General features: G+C 39.9%; 1 protein-coding gene and 3 pseudogenes across 4 annotated transcripts in view; 2 read left to right on the top strand and 2 right to left on the bottom strand.

The window, feature by feature from the left end:
• DIAPH2 (diaphanous related formin 2) overlaps positions 1-8,699 on the bottom strand; it is a gene marked incomplete at its 5' end in the record, with an annotated part of 690,195 nt that extends 681,496 nt beyond the window's left edge. The window contains one exon of the mRNA XM_080910844.1: positions 8,544-8,699. Within this exon, the coding sequence (XP_080766970.1) occupies positions 8,544-8,699 (156 nt within the window). The remainder of the gene's footprint in view (positions 1-8,543) is intronic.
• Positions 8,700-17,110: 8,411 nt separating this feature from the next.
• Positions 17,111-19,596, bottom strand: LOC308415752 (armadillo repeat-containing protein 10-like; annotated as a pseudogene). The gene is made up of 2 exons: positions 19,026-19,596; positions 17,111-17,432 (listed from the first exon to the last, which is right to left on the bottom strand). The product of its transcript is annotated as an armadillo repeat-containing protein 10-like (transcript).
• On the top strand, positions 17,522-18,443 carry LOC308415751 (L-lactate dehydrogenase A chain-like; annotated as a pseudogene). The gene has a single exon. The product of its transcript is annotated as an L-lactate dehydrogenase A chain-like (transcript).
• Positions 19,597-20,393: 797 nt separating the features above from the next.
• Positions 20,394-21,300, top strand: LOC308415008 (ribosome biogenesis protein NSA2 homolog; annotated as a pseudogene). Its single transcript has one exon. The product of its transcript is annotated as a ribosome biogenesis protein NSA2 homolog (transcript).
• Positions 21,301-23,520: the final 2,220 nt, after the last annotated feature.

Below are 23,520 nucleotides of genomic sequence, written 5' to 3'. Positions count from 1 at the left end.
TTTGTGTGTTTAGAGGAAAATCACCTACTTGACTGGGTCAGCAACTACTCATTCAAGAACATTGAGAGGAAACAGGTTACCAGACTAAACTTATTTAAGTCTACAAAGTTAGAAAACTCATAAACCCATTGCTTTTCAGCACTGTAACAGCATTTAACAGGTATCTAAAGAGTACTGGCTGCAAAATGTCTTAAAACAATTTGTGAGGAGACTAAGCAAGTTGATTTCTCATATGTATTGATTCTACCCATCTGAAACTCCATCATATCCTTAATATAAACAGGTTTTCAAGTATAACTGCTAATATCTAAATAAAAAGATGGTAATTCAGAGTATCTGGCAAAGGTTCACTGAACCAATCAACTAGATGCTCGTCTAGAGTGTATTTGTGTGGCTAAATAACAAAGAAAGCTATCTGAAGTGCCAAATTGGCATGTATTTGGACATAAAAGTACAGATAACTTAAACAGATTACTGTTGGTGGTGGTGGTCGTGGTTTTGTGTGTGTGTGTGTGTGTGTGTGTGTGTGTGTGTGTGTGTGTGTGTGTGTGCATATAAGAGTTCTATGCATATTTTATATCCATGGAATTCAAGAAGAATATTCTCCTATTTGCTGAACTATCTATAGCATTTTTCTGGCAGGAAAATTCTTCCATATAAACTCCACTTCACTTCACAAATTACAAAATGAAGAAAGTGAAGTCAGAAGTCTAAATTTGGTCTGTTTTCTATGGTACAAAGTAGCTATTCTAAACAGTCTACCCACACTTGTACAGATAACTCTCACAGAATACAGACATAACAGAATACAGAATAACAGACAACTGTGAACTTAACTTAGATCAAAATCTATGTGAAGTAACTTTAAACATGGTTTTAACATTATTTAAAGCTATATTTCTCTAAGGATTTCGCTGTCATATGCATCCATTACACACACATTGGATTAAAACTCTAATTATTTAGAGGATACTTGATACTGGGTTGAACATTAGATGATACCAAGAAATGTATTAGTTTTTAAAGATGTGGCAGTAGCATACAACTGTTTTTAACAAGTCAGTAAGTTTTATACATGCACACTGAAGTCCATAGAAGTAAGCTGACATACTATGTGGAGTGTCAGCTAACGTTCTCTAGCAAGGGAAAAACCAAGCACAGAGAAGGTAAATTTAGAACTTCTAGAGAAGTTCTCTATCTGGGTAATAGATCAATGGTAGCCCGGCATACCATAGTCTCATTTTAGTATTTTTGAAATGTTTTAAACACTTCAACTTAATTTTACCTTTCTTTTGATAAAGAGACCAACAAATTATGGGTACATTAAAATGTCCTCAAAATTTTGAACAGCTGGTTATCAAGACATATCTATAAGACAATGATCACAACAAATAGCTTTAAAAAGAGAGTTGTGACCTGAGGAGGTAGGGCAAGTGATACACTGTTTACCTACCATGCATGAAGCCAGAGGCTTAATCCCCAATGCTTCCTAAATTGAGCATGGCAGTACATGCCAGTAATCCTATTCAGGAGGCAGAGGCAGAAGGATGAGAAGTTCAGAGTTACCCCCAAATACATAGAAAGTTTGTGGCCAGCTTGAGCTATATAATACTCTTTCATCATAAAGGACTGTAACCAATGCTCTGAATTTCTCAGGTAAGCATCAGAATTACTAGCGGCTGAGTCAATGGCCATTTCTGAATAAAGCTAATTTCTTCTTAATACTGCGTGGAGTCCATGTCAATTAGAAGTGTCTCACTTATGAAGTACAAACTATAGAAATGTGTGTCTAATTTGTTCCTCTAATTTTGGTAGCAATGTAGTGCCCTCCTCCCAAAACAGTTGAATAAAATCTTCACTAAACAAAAGATGGTGCAAATGGCAATGAGTTTAAAAATGTGTTTTCAACATTCTTTCACAAGGAAGGCACCTCACATAAAAGTATCCAGATTCACTTAAAGTTCTAGTTAATAAAAATATGGTCAAAGTATTTGATAGTAAATCAGATTCAGCATGTTCAGTTTCAAATCACAGAGAATACATTTCTTTGTATTCGTGAGGTTCACAATAAGCAAACATGTGAAAACATATATCAACATTTACATGGACCAATTGTGAGCTGTCTTCCAAAATTAGTATCTCCCATATGAGGCCAAGTTAGATTACAAGATTACACCAATGCTTTTGTGTCACTTAAGTATCATCTTAGTCTTTTCTGTCTTTAGAAAAATAAGGTAATACATACCAGAAATATGGCAGAAGGAACGTGGAGTCTGGTCCTTCAATAATAACCATTTTGGTGCTAAGGCTACCTAGTACTATATTAATCAGATATGCTGATTCACATAAATTTAGCATGTATTATTATATACTATTTTCAGAGCATCTTGCTTTTTACAGTTTGTTGGAGATCAAGTCAGAAATGAGTAAGATTTCACTTCTTTGACATGTTTCTACTGGCAAAGTTCTTAGTACTTACAGTGAAATCTAAGAGGATTATAATTATAAATTGTTCAAAAGGAACAAAAGAAATGAGAGATTGAATAACTTTTTTACTTTTAAGAGTCCCTGAAGCATAATGACTCAGTGCTATAGATAACTTCTACAATAGAGGTGATAGCTTTTAAACTTATTTTTAAGTCAGTCCACAGAACACCTGAATGATTAAGTTTCCTTATTTGTACAATATTACTGAGCTCCCTGACAAGACAGAACGTCATACATACCTACTAAATTTTTTAACAAAAATTTTAAAGGCCTGAAATTGATCAATTCCAAGAAAATGGTAGACATATTCTTTAAAAATTTAGACTGTGGGCTGGAGAGATGGCTCAGTGGTTAAAAGCACTTATTTCTCTTGCAAGGTCCTCAGTTTGTTTTCCAGAACCCACATGGTGATTTCAAAAACCATAAGAAAGTCCAGTTAGGGAGGATTTGATACTCTCTTCTGACCTGTACACATATCAGGCACACACATGATGCACACATATACATGCAAGCAAAAAACATTCATACACATAAAATAAATGAATCTAAAATTCAATAGCAGTACAAACTAAAGTGAAAAAAAGTTAGGCTCACACTACAATTACTAAGCTGAAAAAGCTCATTAGTTAAAGGACTGACAGAATGTGTAATGCTTCACAAACAAAGAGGAATGGGGACAAGAAACAAGGAATCAATCAACACACAATAACAATTTCAGGGATTTCAAATTGCAGAACAGACACGAAATTCAACAACCAAAATACATTTTTTTTTTTCTAAAAACAGGGATTGACCTCAGGTCATTATCAATTCCAGGCAAGCACTCTACCATGGAACTATGCCCCAATTCCATAATGACTTCTGATACAGGTGATATTATGGACTAACAGTAATTTATTTTTCTACAACTTCATACAATTTCCTAAATGTGTTCTTAATGCTTACTGTATTTTATTGAAGCCATCTTTTCTGGCAGTCTGTTTTGTAGTTCCAGCTACTGAAGAACCTGTGACAGGAGGGTCACCTGAGGTCAGGAGTTAAAACCTGTTATCCAGAAGTGATCACCTGGGTAACAGAGTTGTAAAACCATGTCTCAAAAGTCCAACAAGCATTTTGGGAAGGAAGCCATATTTCTGACTGGCAGAAACTAATCAATGTGCTCAATTTTCTGGTATTAATGCTCATCAGATATCACAAGCAAATAAAAGACAGAAAGGATACTGAAACCCAGAGCTTTTGACTCTACAATCCATATTGTCTTGAGATTCATCTGAAGCCTCCTAATAATGACAGTTATCTGTTACTTGGCTCACTCATGTCACTACCATCTCATTGCCTGGGGAGTTCTGGCTCTAACATCAGAAGAATCTAAACAAACAAGAGGCGGAGAAGAGTTTCTCATGACCCTTGAAGAGGTTGTTTGAACTTCTAACTCAGAGAACAGAGGATCCAGGCATGTAGGTTCAGGCCATAATCCATGTATATGGGATACGGAGAGAGACAGAACCAACCTCAGGAAGTACATAGTAAATTTAAGATCTAACAAGGGACTCAAACAAACCCAAAAACACATAGAAGAATGGACAGGAAAGTTCATCTGATAATAAGCATATATACATGTTAACAAAATATATAGCATGTAAGCAATAACACTTTGGGTTTGGGGGTGTTGCTCAGTTGGTAGAGTGCTTGCCTTGAACATATGACGTCTTAGGTTCAGTCCTCAGCACCACATAAACCAGATACAGCACACAAGCATGCAATCTCAACATTTGAAGTAGAGGTAAAAGAATAAGAAGTGCAGGAGTACCCTGAACTAAATATGGAGTTCAAGGCCAGCTTGGAATAAATGAAACCACATCTCAACAAAAAGAACTACATGTTTGTTTGTTTTAGGTCTCTTCAACAAAGCAACTCCCAAGATTCCTGACCTTTAGAGACAAAATCCCTTGCTATTTATCATTGGCTAATTTATAAGAATAAGCCTAAAAGAGGACCCATGTCCAGAAGCACTTAAAAACATTTGTATAGCAAATTGGTTCATAACATTGAAATTCGTGAGAGATAAATGTTCAGAAGACAGAAGAGCCCTCAGTAAGCAGAAACAACCAATTAAGGTTTAAAGTAGCAGTGGGTCACACAACCCCTTTGGGGTCAATTAACCCTTGACAGGGGTCAAAAATCAGATTATCTTACATATCATGCATTTATATAATGATTCATAAAAGTAGCAAAATTGCAGTTACGAAGTAGCAAGGAGAATAATTTGAAGGCTGGGGTTCACCACAGTGTGGGGACCTCTATTAAAGGACTGGAGTATTACGGAAGTTGAGAAGCACTGCCCTAATGGAAGGAAGAGAGCACTGAGGTAGGGGCTGGGCTATGAAAGCTATGGGACTCACTAAAGGCAAACAAGAAAGGTGCTTCTGGTTTGGTAAGAGAAAATTAGAATTAAGGAGATAAAGAAATTCAGATGTCTGGACTATAGTAGCAGCAACTGGAATCCAGGACAGCATCCCTTTACAGGAAATTCTCCATTGTTCTTATATTTTTCTGAAAAATGTATTCAATCAGGTAGCTCTCTATTTTTTAATCTCTTCAACAGCTTATGCTGATTTTCAGAGAAAAAGTTATAATTCCAATATGGCACACAAAGATCTACTCTGACCCACAGCCCATCCCTTTATGGCCAGATCCACCAAAACAAATGTAACATTTTTGTTCCTACTGCTTTTTGTTTCACTCATTAGTATCTAGTTGAACATTCACTACCATCATATTTCTACCCCTACCTACATGTGTATATGTTACCATTTTTATCTAGAATGCCTTTCCCTCCTTTTCTTCAAACAAAACTCTATTCAAGCTGTGATGCACAGATCTTCTACTATAAGCCTTTCTTTACTTCATCCAAGAATCCACTGTGGTACTGGACAGAAGGTAAGAGCATTGGTTGCTCTTTCAAAGGACGCAGGTTTGACTCTCAGCACATCCATACAGTAGCTCACAAATGTCTATAACTCCAGTTTCAAGGGATTGTAAGCTCTCCTTTGACCTCCATAGGCACCAGGCATATACAAACATACCTATAAGTAAAATACCATACACACGAAACAAAATAAATACATAAAGACACATTTTTATTAAAAAATCTAATTTAACTGGTCAATGGTAGCACACACCTTAAATTCCAGCACTCAGGAGGCAGATCAATCTAAAATAGTTCTCACTGTTAGCCATCAATAAGGTGGGGATACAACTAGCCTACAAAAACTTTGCCTACAAAAATATAACCACAATCCCCATTTTTCCAAACACACAAACAACTAAATGAATACAGTTGTACCACGGTCTTAGAGTTTAAGAAAGCCTGAGACAACAGTGATTGAACTAGCTGTTTTTAAGGTGTCCCTCAATTCCCCACTGTCTTTTCCTTTGCTGTCTTTTCAACTGCAATGATTCTTTTTCTTTCTACAACTAATGGACACTTGTAGGGAACTAACAAAAGACATGAAACCAAGAAAAACAAACATATACCCACTTTTGTTTATTTAATTTGAAGAGTTTTTACTTCCTAACAATTAAATAACCCAGACAAATAATTTGCATTGTCATACAGCTGTTTTATATTCACAAACAACTCTATTATATGCATTCAAAATTTGGAATTATCATACTAAAGCATAATACATAGCATTAATTTTTTTTTTTAATTTTAATCTAAGGGAGCTGGAGAGATGGCTCAGAAGTTAAGAGCACTGAGTGCTCTTCCAGAGGTCCTGAGTTCAAATCCCAGCAACCACATGGTGGCTCACAACCATCTGTAATGTGATCTAATGTCCTCTTCTGGTGTGTCTGAAGACAGTGACAGTGTCCTCAGATACTAAAATAAATAAATAAATCTTCTAAAAGGTCTTACCATACTTTCCAAACTTTAAGAATCCCAGGTAATCTCTTTAGAAAAAAGCTTACCAAATCTCATTGTTTGATCAAATTCATTGGCTTAAAATGAGCCATATTCAATTGCTGTTTTTCATTATTCCTAATACTTCACTTCTAGAAATAATATAAAGCTCAAAAGTTATACTTGAGCAGAAAAAGAAAAAGAAATTTCATGATGGTATTATGCTCTGGGTTCCAATACTTGATTTGTTGTATCAAGCTATGTTCACAACGGAACAGTGAAGTTAGTTAGCTGAACTGAAAGTGATACTATCGCATAATCACCTAGTTACCTTGTCAAATCAAGTAAAACATAAAAGAAACAGGGCAAACAGCCAAAGAGTAGATGTTACTAATGGAGATAAATGTTTTTCCTTTAGTATACTGAACACTGGGAGATTCTTGCTAGAGTATAAAACTATTTATGGAAACTATCCCTTAGCTCTTATTTTTAAACTTTTTACTACAGTTTATACTGGGCCAAAGCAGGAGTGTGGGAAGGGAAAACAGAGGTAGGCTCACTCTTTAACCACAAACCAGTACATGGCAAAGTCACATCATCAAAACTTTGACTGCTTGGCTGGGGCATAGTGACTCCTGCACTCAGGAGGCCCAGGTAGGGTGATCTTTGTGAGTCCAAGGTTATTTAGCCTGTTCTACATAGCCTTTTCCAGAACAGCCAAGACTTCATAGAGATACCCTATCTAAAAAAACAAACAACAAAAAAAAAAACCTTGAAATATATTCAACTCTAGCAATAAATTCAGAACTGTTTTCCTGACTCCTTGAAAGTGCAGGCACTCATAACTGTGATAAACACTGCAAACAAGTCAAAAAACCTGTGACTCGGCTTCTTTATTTGTAAATGCTTGGGGTAATAGACTCATTAGGCAAGTGATTTATAGATTTGTGTCAGGTGTGTATGGTATGGATGAGATTTTAAAGTTGTAATAGCCCAAGTCTTTTCGCACACAATGGAAGATTTCATATGTCCTAATATTTGAGCCCTCTTCTTCCATATGGACAGTCTGTAATAGGAAAGCCAAAAGAGAAGTGCAAGTCCAGACCAAATGGCCAGATGCCACAGGAAATGGTTTGAGTTGCATGTCACAGTCTCAACCTCTCTTCTATTATAATCAAATTGTTGCTTACAACTTAAATGTAGACAAGCAACATGTGGCTTGTACTTGGGATGTGGGGTAGGGTTCTATCGTTCAAAGGGCTCAGGAGAGGCTAAAAAGTTTGCTGAATCTGTGCAGGAAACTCCTTTCTCCTCATGGCACTGAAATTAGAAAGTTTACCAAAAGAGGAACCCTTTTAACTGATGAGTTGAAGAAACCCCAGTATTTCCCAACCCAATACCAGGCCCCATCGATTTCTTGCCTCTTGGCAGGAAATGAACTACTACTGGACCACACTGTCAAGACTGTGAGACAAACTATGGGGAACATAACTGCTTTTGAGCGTTCTAAACCAAGTGGAAACGCTGTGTTGGGATAGTCGGGGGCGGCGAGGGGGGGGTCACCCAGCCTCCAACTCCTCCCACGCTCCACCCAGTCCCAGACTTCCAAAGAAATGTTTCTTGGGTGAGCACATGGGGTGGAGGGGAAGAAACGCATGTAGTCGCCTCTTCCTTCGATTCCTGGCAAAGTTGAAGGACCTGGGAACCTATGTCCTGCTTGTCTTGATTTCCTAGCGACGAATGGGCTCCAATGTGTTCGAAACGGAGCAAAGGGAGTGTCCCCTACCAGGGACCCCAAGTGTTAAGAGATCAAACAGCAACTGACAAGAGGTGGGAGGGAAATGGAATCCCGCAAAGAAGGTTCGCGCCCACAAGTTAGATAAACAGCCCTTCCCTAGTACTCTAGGACTTGATGCGAGATGTCCCCAAGTTGGGGTGGGGCCTTTCTCCTCCACAAGCTGGCCCAAGGAAAGGCCGGTTTAAGTGGAGAAGGGGTGCTCTTCCGCTCCCACGCCGTCTCCGTTCCCTGAGTTGCGCTGCGTGTAAGAGGTTGTCGCTGGGAGGGGGGAGTCGGGTTCCCGGCGTGTTTCTCCGGCAGGACGATCCGGGGTTCTCAGTCCCCGAGGCCAGCGGGACTTGCGGGAAGACTTACCAATTTGGGTTTGTTTTTCGTCTCCTCTTCGTTGGCGGCCCGGTTCCCCGCGCCTCGCTTGTTGCTCCGGCCCATGCCGGGTTCCTCGCCGCCGCCGCCGCCGCCGCCGCCGCCGCCGCCTCCAGCTCCCGACGCCGCCGCCCCAAGCTGCTCCATCTTTCTCTGGCCCTGTCACCTGCCGCCCGGAAACCCCAAGTCCCCTCAAGGGCAAAAAAAAAAAAAAGAAAGAAAGAAAAAAGAAAAACCCTCGGAGCGCTCAGGATGTCCCGTGTACACGGACAGAGAAGGTTGCCCGCCAAGCGCCGCTCCCAGGCCACCGGGTCTCCCAAGCCCAGGCAACCCCGACGCAAACCACGCCAGTGCCACCACCACTCAGGGCCGGGGCAAGCCCTGCCCCTAAGCAGCTGCAATCTCCGCGGTCGCCTCCGCCCTCGGGGCGGTGTTTAGGGTGGAGGAAAAGTAGGTGCCTATCTCTTTAAGACGGCCTCAACACACGTGATTCATCAAAGTGCCCGCTGTCGGTCGCCCGGGCTGGCGCTGAAAGCCGCTTCCTACTCTTGGTACTGAGCCCTGAGCCGGCCAAGCGACCGAGCATGCCCAGAGAAAAGACTGGAGCCTACCAGAGGACATTCTACTATGGTTAAGCACCGGTTTCACTTCCCTGTTGTCTAGCACCAAAAAAAAGGAAGGGAACTAGTCTAGACGGGAAAAAGAGAGAGAAAGACACACACACACACACACACACAGAGAGAGAGAGAGAGAGAGAGAGAGAGAGAGAGAGAGAGAGAGAGAGAGAGAGAGAGAGAGAACTCATTTTAGAGATAGGGAAACTGAGTAAGGAGGAATTTTCATGAGCATTTTACTGGCTAGGCCACTAGTCCCAGCTTTTCCTAGTGTTGGTCAATGCACCTTCCCTATGCAGAGGGCCCTTGGGGAACTTGGTCTTGCTCCACTCAGTGGGAAGGTTTAATTAGCAAGGCAACTGGCAAAGTATAGGAAAACCACCACAGGGAGTTCTGATTAATTGCCTAGACAGATTGTTTGGGCCAAAGTGGAGAGAGTGGGTGCCTCTGTTGCTATGATTGCCTTGTGGCCCAAGAAATATAATCATTGCTTTTCTTGCAGATTGTTGGTGGTTAAAGCACCCACAAGTCCCCTACCATAGCTTTTTAACCAAAACGCCTATTTACAGTTTACTATTGAATTTAGTCCTTTCTTTGATTTCCCAAACCAGTTTAGGTTTAAGGATATGACGAAGAGTACATAAGATGCTTTGTGTTGAAGCATTTTTTGAAATGGCAACTGGTGTTTGTGTGTAGTACTAAGAAGCAGCAGTCTTCACCCAAGGCTCTGTACCTACTATTTCATCCTCAGAAAGTAGATTTTCCCATTGTTTTCCAAAGGACCCTTACGAAAGCAAGGTTTGAACGAACCACCAAACCATCACAGAATTAGAGACCAAGTGGTGGCAAAGTCACTTGTAATAGAAACGTAAACAGCAAGTCCATAAACATGTCTATAACCCTGCTAACGAGGAAGATAACTTTGAACTGTGAGGCCTTTTGGCCTTCTCCAATTTTTACCAGAATGAATGCAGTATGATAAATTTGGCCGTCATGTGAGTGTGATGACGCGCATAACTTGAACAATGGAGCAAATGAATTGTAAAGCTCAAGTCCCAGCTTTGTCTTTATCATTTAGTTTCTTTTTAATCCCGCAGGCAGTCTGTTCCTAAAGTAGCCAGCTCCCCAAGGTCAGCAGCACACGAGTTTGTGCTCTCAACAGGAAGAATAGAAGCTCCAGGATACATTTGCTTTCTTGAAGATCATGCTTAACTATGAATTAGATGTATATTTTCAATTTGACTCATAATGCACATACACACTTTAATCTAAATTTTGTCACACCTAAAAAAGAGTAAAAAACAAAATAAGGATTACAGAAAGATCGTGAATGGTGTAACCAACACTCACACATGCTTCCTGTAGAAGAAATGTGGGGATAGGTCAAAGTGAGGGGCCATCAAGTTTAAGCATTTCTCAGTAATCTGTTCAGCAAACATTTCTTTATGTAGAATAGTATTAAAAAAATGCTTTGAGTTGGAAGGCTAAAGCTGACCTAATTTCTGCCCCTTAGACAACTGGAAGAAACAGGCTAAAAGAACTTCACCATGGGACAAAAATTAGGTGAATAGGGATCTTATAGAGTACATATGTCAGAAGCTCAGGAGCACCTTCTCCAAGAAGATAAACTGAGCTGTTAAAAGTCTGCTGAAAGCCTTTAAGTACCAGAAATGTAGTACTTACTACAACCCTGTAAATTAAAAACCAAACTAAGGTGAGGAATTGTTGCAAGACAATTTGGCAGTGCATACTGGCCTGTTGAGCAAGCAGAGGCAGGGGGATTTCTATGAATCTGAGACCAGCCTAATCTGCATAGCAAGTTCCAGGCTAGCCAAGGTTACATAGTAAGAGCTTGTCTCAAATATATAAATAAATAGCATGATAGATACCAATTGTGGCTATATCTTAAGACCCTGGCTTAAGTCTTGCCGTTTGTTTTTCAGAATCAGGGATCAGAGTCATTGGTCTCTCTTGGAAACTAACACACAAGGAAGAAAACAGTAGCCACCGGCAAGAATACTTTGTCCCTTAACTATGAACCTAACATCTCACCAACAACTATCTTAAGGCTGATCTCACTTTGCCTACATACCTTTAATTTTATTTTCCTTCCTGTCACACACAAATGGGCTTGTGGGGCAAAAAAAAAAAAAAAAAAAAAAAAATGTCTTTTCTCTGGTGCTGAAGAGAGGAGGATAGAGCCATCAGCTAGACTATTAAAAGAATATGTTAGACCCATTTGTTCTCCAGTTTCTCCCTCTAGTTTCTCATGAGTATCAAGTAACACATCAGCTATTGGAGGAAAGAAAAATATCTTTCTTCAGACTGACCTTAAAGATATTTATTATCCTCATCTAAACAATCTGTCATTTATAGAAAAATTAAAGGAAACACAAATTAGGGGGGGAAATGAGGGGAAAAAAACAACTCCAAGGTCACAGCAAAATATTTATAAGTTAATGGATGACTAAAAGTAAACAAGTATTTCCTAAGCATATGTTATATGTCGAACGTCAAGCTAGATGTGGTACAGATTTAAACACAGGGAGAAGAGGTGTCAGACCTTCTGTTATAATGTCACATATATCTTCAAAGAGAACCTCTAGGTGTTTGTTTAAAAAAGAAACTACATATTACAGATAAAACAGTACTTACAGAAAACATAGTTAAATAAGACCACTTAAATGCAAAACAACTTGGAAATCAGAGCATTAACCAAATAAAAACAAACAAGGAAAAAACCTCAATAGCTATCTTAATAAAAACACTCTGGTAATTAAGCCATTGCTGACATTTGAATGGAGCAAAAGTAATCTGTGGAAAGTCTCCTCCATGTTGTTTGTCTCCTCTAGCACTGGGTTTTAGTAGATGGCATTATCAGAATTTTAAATCGAATTGAAGAGTAGTCAACTTTTTAAAAACACATGGTGAAATGTCTTCCTTCCCAGCTTCACTGAGTGCTCACAACTTTGCCACATCATTTCATATGGTTGAAAACATAAAGGTTGAAGCCATTAAAGCAGTTGATAGTTATGCTTAAGACAGCATTTTGTGCAGGATTCTTCACTTTAAAGTTTATCTATAACTAAACTTCTTTTATACATGAAAGTTAGCTTCTGCTTACTTGGATGCTTAAAGCACTACAAAAATTCATAAATGAATCAATTGGATGTTCAGATTATTTTGGCATCATTCTCCAGTTTACTGATAGCAAAAGTACTATTTGTGGTACACAAGACTTATAAGGGAATAACCTATTAAATCTAAAAATCTCTGGATTCACTCAACCTAAAATGTACTGGAGAAAACAAGAAAACTGAAGGTTAAATGCAGTGTCGTAGCCCCCACTTTTTTGTTTGTTATATCAGTGTTTTTATCATTATTATTATTAATTGGATATTTTATGTATTTAAATTTCAAATGTTATCTCCTCCCCCCACTTGCCCACACTCCCTCCCCTTCCCTCTGCTTCTTTGAAGATGTTCCCACTCCCTCCTCATCAGAGCACTACAGAGGTAGAGGCAAAAAGATTAAGAGCCGAGGGAGAAACACTAAGATCATAGTTCAAGATCAGCATGGTGTACATGAGATGTGAAAGAGACAGTGGGTGGGGAGAAAACTAATGTATTGTACAAACTAGTTATATGTAAACTTAACACAAGCTACAATCATTTTGGAGGGAAAAAAAAACTTAAATGAGAAAATGTCCCCACTAGATTGACCTATGACGAAGCCTGTGGTGCATTTTCTTGATTAAGGATTGCTTGGGCTGGAAAGATGGCTCAGTGGTTAAGAACACTGACTGCTCTTCCAGAGGTCTCGAGTTCAATTTCCAGCAACTACCTGGTGGCTCACAACCATCTATAATGGGGATCCAATGCCCTCTTCTGGTGTGTCTGAAGACACTGACAGTATACTCACACACATAAAATAAGTAAGTAAATCTTTAAAAAGAGATTGCTACGGAAGGGTCCAGCTGCTACCACTGGATTGGTCATCCTGTGTGCTATAAGGAAGTAGGTTGAGCTAGCTAGCTGTGGGGCTCAAGACAATAAGCAGCACTCCTTCAGGGCCTTTGCATCCATTCCTGCCTCTGGGTTCCTGACCTGCCTTGAGTTCCTACCTTTTCCTGGACTATTTCCTGTAAGTAAATCCTGTCCTTTCCTGGATACTTATGGTTATGTTGTTTCATCACAGTGTTAGAAACACTAAGACAGTATATAGTATAATGAAATCAAACAATGAGAGAAATTAGGCCTAGAATAAATGAAGTGTTCTGAGAGTGTTACTTATGCTGGTGTAGTTGAATTAGAAATCACACTTGATAAAGCCAAGCAAAGAAAGGAAGGAGAAGACAATATATGGAATGGCTTAGAAATAACGTTGAGCAATGATATATAAAGGACAGATGCTAGAATAATAAAAAACATGAGTGTTAAATAATACTGGGAAACATTTTTATTTCCATAGCCTTTTTCTAGTATGCAAACAGATTTCAGTGTAGGACACAGTGGTATTCAATGATAAGAATCTTTAGCAAGGAAGTTATAAGCCAAGTGTTTGGAGAGCTGTTTTGGCAATGGTACTTGAAATAACTTCAAAAACTGATTTGAAAAATGGGGTTTCTTTTAGTAATAATTTTGTCTTTAAAGTAAATAAATAAAAATATAAATAAATCTCTTCACAGAATATGCAGCAGACCAAAATCAAGCTGACCTGTTTGGTTAGTTCTCCACTTGGCTTCTATACTACCCCCTGAGGAAACCCTCTGAGGCACTTCTGCTCTGACTAAACCTAGATAAAGTCCCGAGGTCTGGAACTGAAGAAGCTCCAGAGGAAATACAGAAATGGCTCCAAGAACCTTTGAAAAGGAACAAATCATGTTTTACCCCACACATTCTATACAGGACACAAAGGAATGATGGATAAATAACAATTAGCAAAATACTGGAAATTTTCCTTAAGGAAATAAAAGACAAGAAGTAATCTGGAAGATATCAGTTCAACAGATGTTTGTCATGGAAGGCAGAATCAGACCAAGGTACAAAAACTAAAGAAAGTAATGATAACAGGACAGGAGAACTCAGAAGGCCATGTAGTCACTATGAAAAGTGTGTGTGTGTGTGTGTGTGTGTGTGTGTGTGTGTGTGTGTGTGTGTGTGTGTGTGTTTGTGTGTAAGTCAGTTAGAGACAGCTTTCAGTTTTCTCTTTCTACTATGGGATACAGGGATAGAATTCATGTTCTCTGATTTGCCTAGCAAATGCTTTTATCCCTTTGCCTCATATTGTACCCTCTTTGTAAAGATTTATGTACAACTCTTCCTTTCCCCATTTTCTCTCTGTACTGGAATCTGACCTAGGATCTTGTACATGCAAGACAAGTACTCTACCACTCACCTCCATCTCAAACTTAACATAGAATTTGTTGCTTTGTTTGCCTTTTTTTTCAATAAATTTTTCGGGTAGGTGGGAAAAAGTAGGTGGGTGGATGTGTGGGAGAGCACCCTTATAGAGGCAGGGGGATGGGAGGATGGGATAGGGGGATTCCAGAGGGGAAACCAAGAAAGGGGATAACATTTGAAATGTAAATAAAGAAAATATCCAATCAAAAATAAAATAGATTTTTTTTCATATTCTGATTACAGTTTTCCCTCCCTCTATTCCCCCAGCATCTCTCTACTTCCCCTTTCATCCAGAACCACCTCATCTCTATTATTAGAAAACAAACATACATCTAAATGATAATAATAAAATATAATAAGACAAAGCAAAAACAAATAAGGAAGAGAGTCCAAGAAAAAAAAACCCCAAGAAATATATAGACACATAGAAATAGAAACCTGAAAGCCATAACATATTCACCAAAGATCTATGTGTAAAAAAGATCATAATTAAATAATTAAAATTTTAGAGAGAGAGTAGGGGAGACTGTGATATGATATTATAAGACAAGGAACCTTCAAAGATGCCACTGAGTTATTTTGTGTTGGCCATCTATCGCTAGGCATGGGACCTTTCCTTAAAGGTAGTATGATAGTAAAAGTCCCTTGGAGTAAACTAATTTTTCACTTGTAAGTTGCTATCAATTAGAAGTAGCTTTGCGGTTAGAGATGGGGTTGGGAATGTGTGCACATCTCTTCTCAGCTGGACCTCATGAGGTGGAAACCCGTGCCGGTCATATGAATGCTGTCTCAGTCTCTGTGACTTTTGTACAGACATCCTGCTATGTTTAGGAGGCCTTGTTTTCCTGGTTACCTCCATCCCTCCTGGCTTTTATACTTTTTGCACCTTTGCACGGTTCCCTGAGCCTGAAAGGGAGAGATTAGATGGAGACTTCCTGTTTAGGGCAGTGTTACAAGGTCTCTTCCTCTGTGCACACATTGACACTGGATTTACCACAAACCTGCTATCATCCTAGTTCAGTTTGAAACCTACCTCAGTGCAAACCCCATGAACTCTTCCTCCTGGCTCCTGGAGAATTTCCTGAGAAACGGTAGCCAGGATATTTATGCTGCTGCTCCTGTGTATTTTATTTGATGTTTTATTGTTTCAAATAGACCTGCAACTCCGGCCTTCTGTTGCCTTTCCAACAGAAAGGCTAGCAAGCCCTTCCATCACCATTGGCAGCTTGACTTCACACCCTGATATTCTGTAAAGACAAACCAGCCGATTTGCATCAACATTTTCATCCTTTAATCCCTCAGCATGTTGTTGCTTTACACAATAAAAATGCCTCTGAAGCTTGGCTTTTGTAATGGCCAAATCCAAAGGCTTGGTTCCAAAATTCTCAGAGGAATGTTTTCCCATTGCATTGCAGGCCTTCATGTGGGCCATAGTGTGATATATAAATAATTAGAAGATCACTCTTCTTGTTCTTTCTTAACAAATGTTATGTATTGTAATTTTTGTCAAGTAAAATGTGATGAAACTTAGTAAAATCATGTCCGTGAAGGGAGGAGATTGTGTCTATTTTGCATTTTCCCTTTTTATTAAAAAAATTACACAACTTATACTCCATAAAAATTCAAATGGTAGAAACTGGCACACAAAGAAATCTCAGTCTCAAGCCCAGAAGTTTTACATATCATTCCAGAAACCTTCTGTCCATGTATAAATTATTTATCATTATTAAGAAAAAAAAAAGACCCACGGGAACCCAATACGTTGCTTCACAACACGTTTTTAAAAACAACGATTTCGTGGCTGTATTTCTCCATGCATCCAGACACTTCTCCATCCATCAGAGCACTCTTTTAAAGGGTTGCCGCTTGGTCTGTGGGTGAAAACTTGAATTGTTCTCCATTATCTTACACACCGGGGTACGGAGTAAGAAAACGTTTCCCTTGCAAATGGAAGTACAGTCTTACTGAAGAGAAATGCTGCGGGCAGAGTCTCATGATGAACTCTGACTTGCAAGCAGTACTACCCCAGTGAGTGGACTCCAGCTTGCGGTATTCACTGCTTTGAGGCACAAGGCCCTGACTGTAGCAGTTCTGGTCTTCAACTCAGCACCTAACACTGTCTCATGAGCAACTACAAATCACTCTCAGGAGTTAGGATTGTACAGAGAAAGGCCACCCAGTTCATGTCCGGAATCCATTAAATACCTCAGTAAGTATCTTCAGTATAACCCCTTATATTCATTTCACGGCCGTAGAATCCTTCATAACAATCCCGAAGAGCATGGCTAGTCCGTCCACGATCATAACTAGATGTTTGCCCCAGAAGTGATTCATATCCTCTGGAGGTTCTAGACTGTACTCAATCCCCAAACCCCGCATCTGAACTACTCCCAGATCTAACATTTTGAGCATCATGTTGGATTGGAGCTCCTCACAATGGCTTTTATTGTTTAGCCTCATCAGAAAGAAAGGTATACGTTCCTGTACTCTGACTTAAGACTGCATTACTCTCTGATTCTTTGATGAAAACAGGAGCAACCAATTAGAATTCCAGCTTTATTGCTAAAGCCTTCTCTTTCACATCAACATCGTGATGACCAGCTAAAGCTTTCATTTTCTGGGTACATTCTTCCCCATACATCAGGAAAAACAATGACCCTTTAGCAAAAGGAAGCTGATTAGCCAACCAGTCTTCCACATTGAGGCAATTGTTTATATTCTGAAACAGCGTAGGAGCCCAAAGAAGAATCTCATTTGCCGTTTGGCCGTCATAAAGGGAAAGGAATGAAGAATCCACTTGGGCACTCAGTATTCCTTCGGTCATGGCTAGATTCTCAGACAAATTGAAAAACACCTTCAAGGTGCTGGAGCCACTATCGCCGAGCCCCTTCATGCTGCTGCTGCCCCCTGTCGCCACCTCATCATGCACTACCCAAAAGACTCAAAGTCCAAGATGGCAACCCCCAAGGACTGGCTGATTGTGGATCTACTTAAGAAAGAGCAGGTCTCCCCAGAACAAGATTACAATTGTTGGGGTTGGTGCTGTTGGCAAGGCTTGTGCCATCAGTATCTTAATGAAGGACTTGGCAGATGAGCTTGCCCTTGTTGATGTTCTGGAAGACAAGCTAAAGGGAGAGATGATGATCCCTAGCATGGCAGCCTTTTCCTCAAAACTCCAAAAATTATCTCTGGCAAAGACTATACTGTGACTGGAAACACCAAGCTGATCATTGGCACAGCAGAGGCCCATCAGCAAGAGGGAGAGAGCTGACTCACATGGTCCAGCGAAACGTGAATATCTTCAAGTTCATCATTCTCAACATTGTGAAGTACAGTCCAGTGCAAGCTGCTTATTGTCTCAAATCCAGTGGATATATCTTGACTTACAAGGCTTGGAGAATCAGTGGCTTTCCCAAAAACCGAGTTATTGGAAGTGGTTGCAATCTGGATTCAGCCCATTTCTGTTACCTGATGGGGGAAAGGCTGGGAGTTCATCAGCTGAGCTGTCACGGGTGGGTCCAGGGAGAGCATCAGAGACTCCAGTGTGCCTGTGTGAATGTTGCAGGAGTCTCCTTGAAGTCTCTGAACCCAGTAATGGGCACTGATGGGGATAAGGAGTAGTGGAAGGAGGTTCACAAGCAGGGGGTTGACGGTACATATGAGGTGATGAAGCTGAAAGGTTACACATCCTGGGCCATTGGCCTCTCTGTGGCAGACTTGGCCAAGAGCATAATATAGAACCTCAAGCAGGTGCATGCCATTTCCACCATGATCAAGGGTCTCTACGGGATCAAAGATGATGTCTTCCTCAGTGTCCCGTGTATCCTGGGACAAAATGGAATCTCAGATGTTGTGAAGGTGACACTGACTCCTGAGGAAGAGGCCCGCCTGAAGAAGAGTCCAGCTACCCTCTGGGGAATCCAGAGGAGCTGCAGTTCTAAAGTCTTCCCAGTGTCCTAGCCCCTCACTGTCCAGGCTGCAGCAGGGTTTCCATGGAGACCACACACTTCTCATCTGAGCAGTGGTTAATGCAGTTGTGTTGAGGTGGTCTGGGGGAAGATCTCAGTTCCCACAGCTCTACCCTGCTGCTAAGTGGTACTTGTGTAGTGGTAACCTGGTTAGTGTGACAGTCCCACTGTCTCTAAGACACACTGCCAACTGAGCGCAGGCTTCGATTATCCTGTAAGCCTGCTGCATTGCTGTGCTGCGCACCCTCACCAAACATGCCTAGGCCAATGTGTTCCCAGTTAGTCATAACCTGACTCCACTGTCTAAGTCTAATATGCATATCTTGTGCACAAATGTTTGACAGGATATTTTATGTATTATGTGTCTGTAGTATACATTGCAACATTATATGAAATATAAGGTCTGCACATGGGTGATGGAACCAACCACTTAAGTGTCATGCCAATGAGAACACCAAATAAACCTCGAACAGTGAAAAAAAAAAAAACAGCTTCAAAACCTGAACCTTGGTGTTTCCATTTCCATTAAGTAGCAGGTGAAGCTGACCAGCGACCGCCATGTTTGTCAGCAGCCTCAATCCAGCCAGCTGCACGGCAGAGTTCAGAGGATCATCAAAGATGTCCTCGCAGACTTGATGGACGTATATCTTCATCTTAGTTTGATTTTCAACATTCACACTCTGGTTATTTGGTGCATTTAACGCTTTCTCTTAAATACTTTGGTTCAGGGAGTTCGTTTTATTTCCAACAATTAGGATGCCACCCAACTCACGAATAATGGCTTGGCTAGTGGAAAAGGCTGCAATATTTCTAAGGTGGCCAGGGCTTTTTCAGTAACTATAGGATCGTCCATTGACTCCAGGAGGTACGGAAGTCTCTCAAGCTGTTCCGCATCTAAATTATCATCACAAGGGCCAAAGGTTAGGTCTTCGGCGGACCTCGAAGGAAACAGTAGGTTCCCACCTCGCCACTGTCCCCAAGTCAGCTGGTATATACCTTAGCAGGCGCTGGCTCCCGGGACCAGCCCCGCTGCCACCCAGCCCTCCCGTGCGCCACCCATGCTGCTGCCACAGAGCTGCTGGGAGCCAGGAAGCCAGGGCCACCTGCAGGTGCAGCTGGGCCAGAACTAGAAAGAAAATGGAGTTGGAGCTCCGCCTTCCGGAACCACTTTTCTTGTTTGAAATTCATTTTGATTGCTTATTATCATGTAGAATTATAATCAGATTTAATCTAGAACATTATAACTTACACATGTGAGTTTAATTCAGTAATAGTATATAAATAAACTTTGAGAACTATACACGTCCACGGCAATGCACTGAATAAAATGAATGATCTGAATTGGTCTAGTCAAGGAAACTTACAAGTTCATACAAAAAAAATAAATAAATAAAGAGGCATAATAAAAAAAAAAGATTGAGAACTGGGCAGGTTTTGTAGACGCACTGCATTTCTAACCTTATGACCCCAAATGTTGAACGTGAGAAGAAAGTGTGTGTGACAAAGGTATTAATACTACCAACAGCATGCAGAAAAAAAAAAAATATGGGTGGAATTAATCTTCTAGAGATGTTGTAGTGAGAGATAAAGTGGAACCAAGTCAGCAAGACCTGAACTGTCATCCTGAATTTTGAATTTGTTCTTCATCTATGGAGTTAATAGGGAATCATGAATGGTAGAAATGGTTTTACAAACATATGTTTAAGAAAATGAGAAACGGCTCCACTCGGCCTACTTAAAGGATTACCCCTTCCCATTCTGGCCTGAGCAAAGCAGGCTTGTGGGCCAGTGACACCCAGAAATTAAGAGGATTTTGGAACCCGGGAGGCCGCGTCCTGCTGTTCTGCAGCTGGCACCATGCCACAGAATGAATATATTGAATTGCACTGCAAACGATATGGATATCGTTTGAACTACCATGAGAAAAAGAGAAACAAAGAAGGTCGGGAGGCCCATGAAGGCTCAAAGAAAGCAAAAAAATGATTGGCCTGAAAGCTAAGCTCTACCATAACCAATACCATGCAGAGAAAATATAAATGAAAAATACATTAAGATGCATGAAAAGAGAAACACCGAGCAGAAGGATGAGGAGAAGACTCCACAGGGAGCAGTCCCTGCCTATCTGCTGGACAGAGAGGGGCAGTTCAGAGCAAAAGTACCTTCCAACATGATTAAGCAGAAATGAAAAGAAACGACAGGAAAATGGGAGGTTCCTCTACCCAAAATTCATGCCCAAGGAGAAACAGAAGTATTGAAAGTTATTCAAACAGGAAAAGAAAAAAAAATGGCATGGAAAAGAATGGTTACTAAAGTCTGCTTTGTTGGTGATGGTTTTACAAAAAACCCATCTAAATATAAAAGATTCATTAGACCAATGGGTCTGCTTTTCAAAAAAGCCCATGTCACACACCCTGAGCTGAAAGCTACCTTCTGCCTGCCTATACTTGGTGTGAAAAAGACTCCATCATCCCCATTATATACAACCCTGGGTGTGATCACCAAAGGTACAGTTACTGAAGTGAATGTGAGCGAGTTGGGCCTTGTGACACAAGGAGGCAAGGTGATTTGGGGAAAGTACACCCAAGTTACCAACAATCTGAAAACAGTGAGTGCATATAAATTCAGTCTTGCTGGTTTGACAGTGACATCATACAAGTCATTCCACTCACTACCGAAGACTACACAGTCAGGAAAACACCATCGCTGTGATCTTTCTGAACTACTAAGCAGCCTTCCCCATGTGCAGTCATCAAGTATTTATTAAATTGTAAAGGAAAATAAAACACTTCCCAATTTAAAAACAAAAAGAAGGAAAGAAAATGAGAAACAAGAGCTGGGGATATAACCCAATACATGCATAAAGCTTTGGTTTCAAAAGCCATAATTAGATAAAAACTAATGTGGTGAATATGTCTGTAATCACTGTCCATAGGAAACAGTCCAGAGGATCAGAAGTTCATGGCTATCCTCAGCTACATAGAGAGTTAGAAGCTAGTCTGGGCTATATGAAGCCCTATCTCAAAAAAAAAAAAAAAAAAAAAAAAAAAAAAAAAAAAGTCAGAAACAGAGATGAGATAAGGTAGTTAGTCTGTCACTTTCAAAAGTCATAATCTTTTGGGTGGGGAAAATGTGTTTACTAAAACTGAATGCCATACCCTAGAAGCATTATCTAGAGTAGATATCCATAGGTGTGAAGATTATCAGGAGTGGCAGGATCAGCCAGGATAAAATCTGCTACAAATAACTAACTGAAAAAAAATACAAGTTAAAAAGATAAAAGTTTCAATTACACATCACTTATGGATACAAGGATTTGCTTAACGGAGCCCAAATAAAGAGAAAAATGTATCTTAGGGAAGGAAAGTCAATGTAAACAGTCTATAAGCATTCAAAGCTTAACTTTATTGGTTAGTAGATAGACTCCTATATAGTTGTATTACTCTAGTTCAAGAGACTAGAGGCAGTTAGATAGTTTCATAATAGGCAAAAATACACCAAACTCTGGGACAGTAGAAAAGAGAATAAAAGGAAAAAAACGAATATTATAGATGTTTCTCAGGATATGCTATCCTGATATAAGCAATGGATAAATTCTGAGATTTCAATGCCTGGGTATAGGAAGAGTGAAGATACTATAGTAGGAATCTAATAAGGAGAAATACATTTGATGAGATAAGATTGTCATGTAAGTTTTAAAATTTCAATTTTTTAAATTCACTGTACATTGAAGTTGCCCCCCCCACCCCCCACCCAGTCTGCTCTGAGAGGCTGAAGGCCTCCTGGTTATTCCCCTACCCTGGTATTTCAAGTTACTGCAGGACAAGGCACATCCTCTCCCACTGAGGTCACACAAGGCAGCCCAGTTAGGGGAACTGAATCCTTAGGCAGGCAACAGCTTTAGGGACAGTCTGAGATCCAGTTATTTTGGGGACCCACATGAAGACCAAGCTGCACTTAAAGAGAGAAGCAGCAACATATCTACCACATAAAGTCATGGAAATTTTATTACAAATTAAGTCCAGTAATAAATTTAAGCTTCTGAAAATATCTTGAGAAAGAAATAATATTTGGAGAAAAGAATTAATAAATAGAGTCATTAAAATATTTGATGCCTGCCACAGTGGCACACACCTTTAATCCTGACATTCAGAAAGCAGAGGCAGACAGCCGGACATTACTATAAGATCCTGTCTCTTACAAAAAGGACAAGAGGAACAAAAGAAAAAGAAATATGAAGTTATGGGAGTAGGTACAATCACCAAAGAATAGCATGTAATGGTTCTCAACCTTCCTAATGCTGTGACCCTTTAATATACAATATAATTTATTATATTATTATATATAATAATAATTTCTTCATATTGCCATGACCCTAAGCATAAAATTATTTAATTGTCATTTAATAACTTTAATTTGGCTCCTTTTATGAATCATAATGTAAATATCTGGTTTTCTGATGGTCTTAGGTGACCCCTGTGGAAAGGATCACTCATCTCTCAAAGGGGTTGCAACCAACAGGTTGAGAAGGACTGATGTAAAGATTAATGAGAACAAAGAAAATGAGTCTTAAAGAAGCTGAATTTAAGTATAGATAGGGGAAATAAATCTAAGGCAAAAACATAACATTGTTTATTACTCATCGAAGAATCTGAGACTGTAGTACTGAATGATGGCCAAGAATGAGGGAAAGATGATGATACCATCATACAAGAATACAAGTTGGAAGTCTAAGATGAGAAACAGTTTTGATTGTGGAGTGTGAAGTGGGGAGGTGTGGGGGGGCAACCACACAGGTGAACTGAGTGTAATGGTAAGCAGAAATAGTGCCTAGACATAGTCCTAGGCATGCAAGCAGAGTTCAAGCCCACCCTGGGGTTTCCCAGTGAGTTCTTAGCTGAAAAGCAAGCAAGCAAGCAACAACAACAAAACACATTCACACAACTGAGGTGGTATCCAATCCAGTGCAACAGCAGAAAGCTATTTA

This window comes from Micromys minutus (assembly GCF_963924665.1).
Source record: "Micromys minutus genome assembly, chromosome: X".
Taxonomy (NCBI): Eukaryota; Metazoa; Chordata; class Mammalia; order Rodentia; family Muridae; genus Micromys; species Micromys minutus.
Note: the sequence above shows the minus strand (reverse complement) of the source record. Positions and strands in the feature narration are given on the sequence as shown.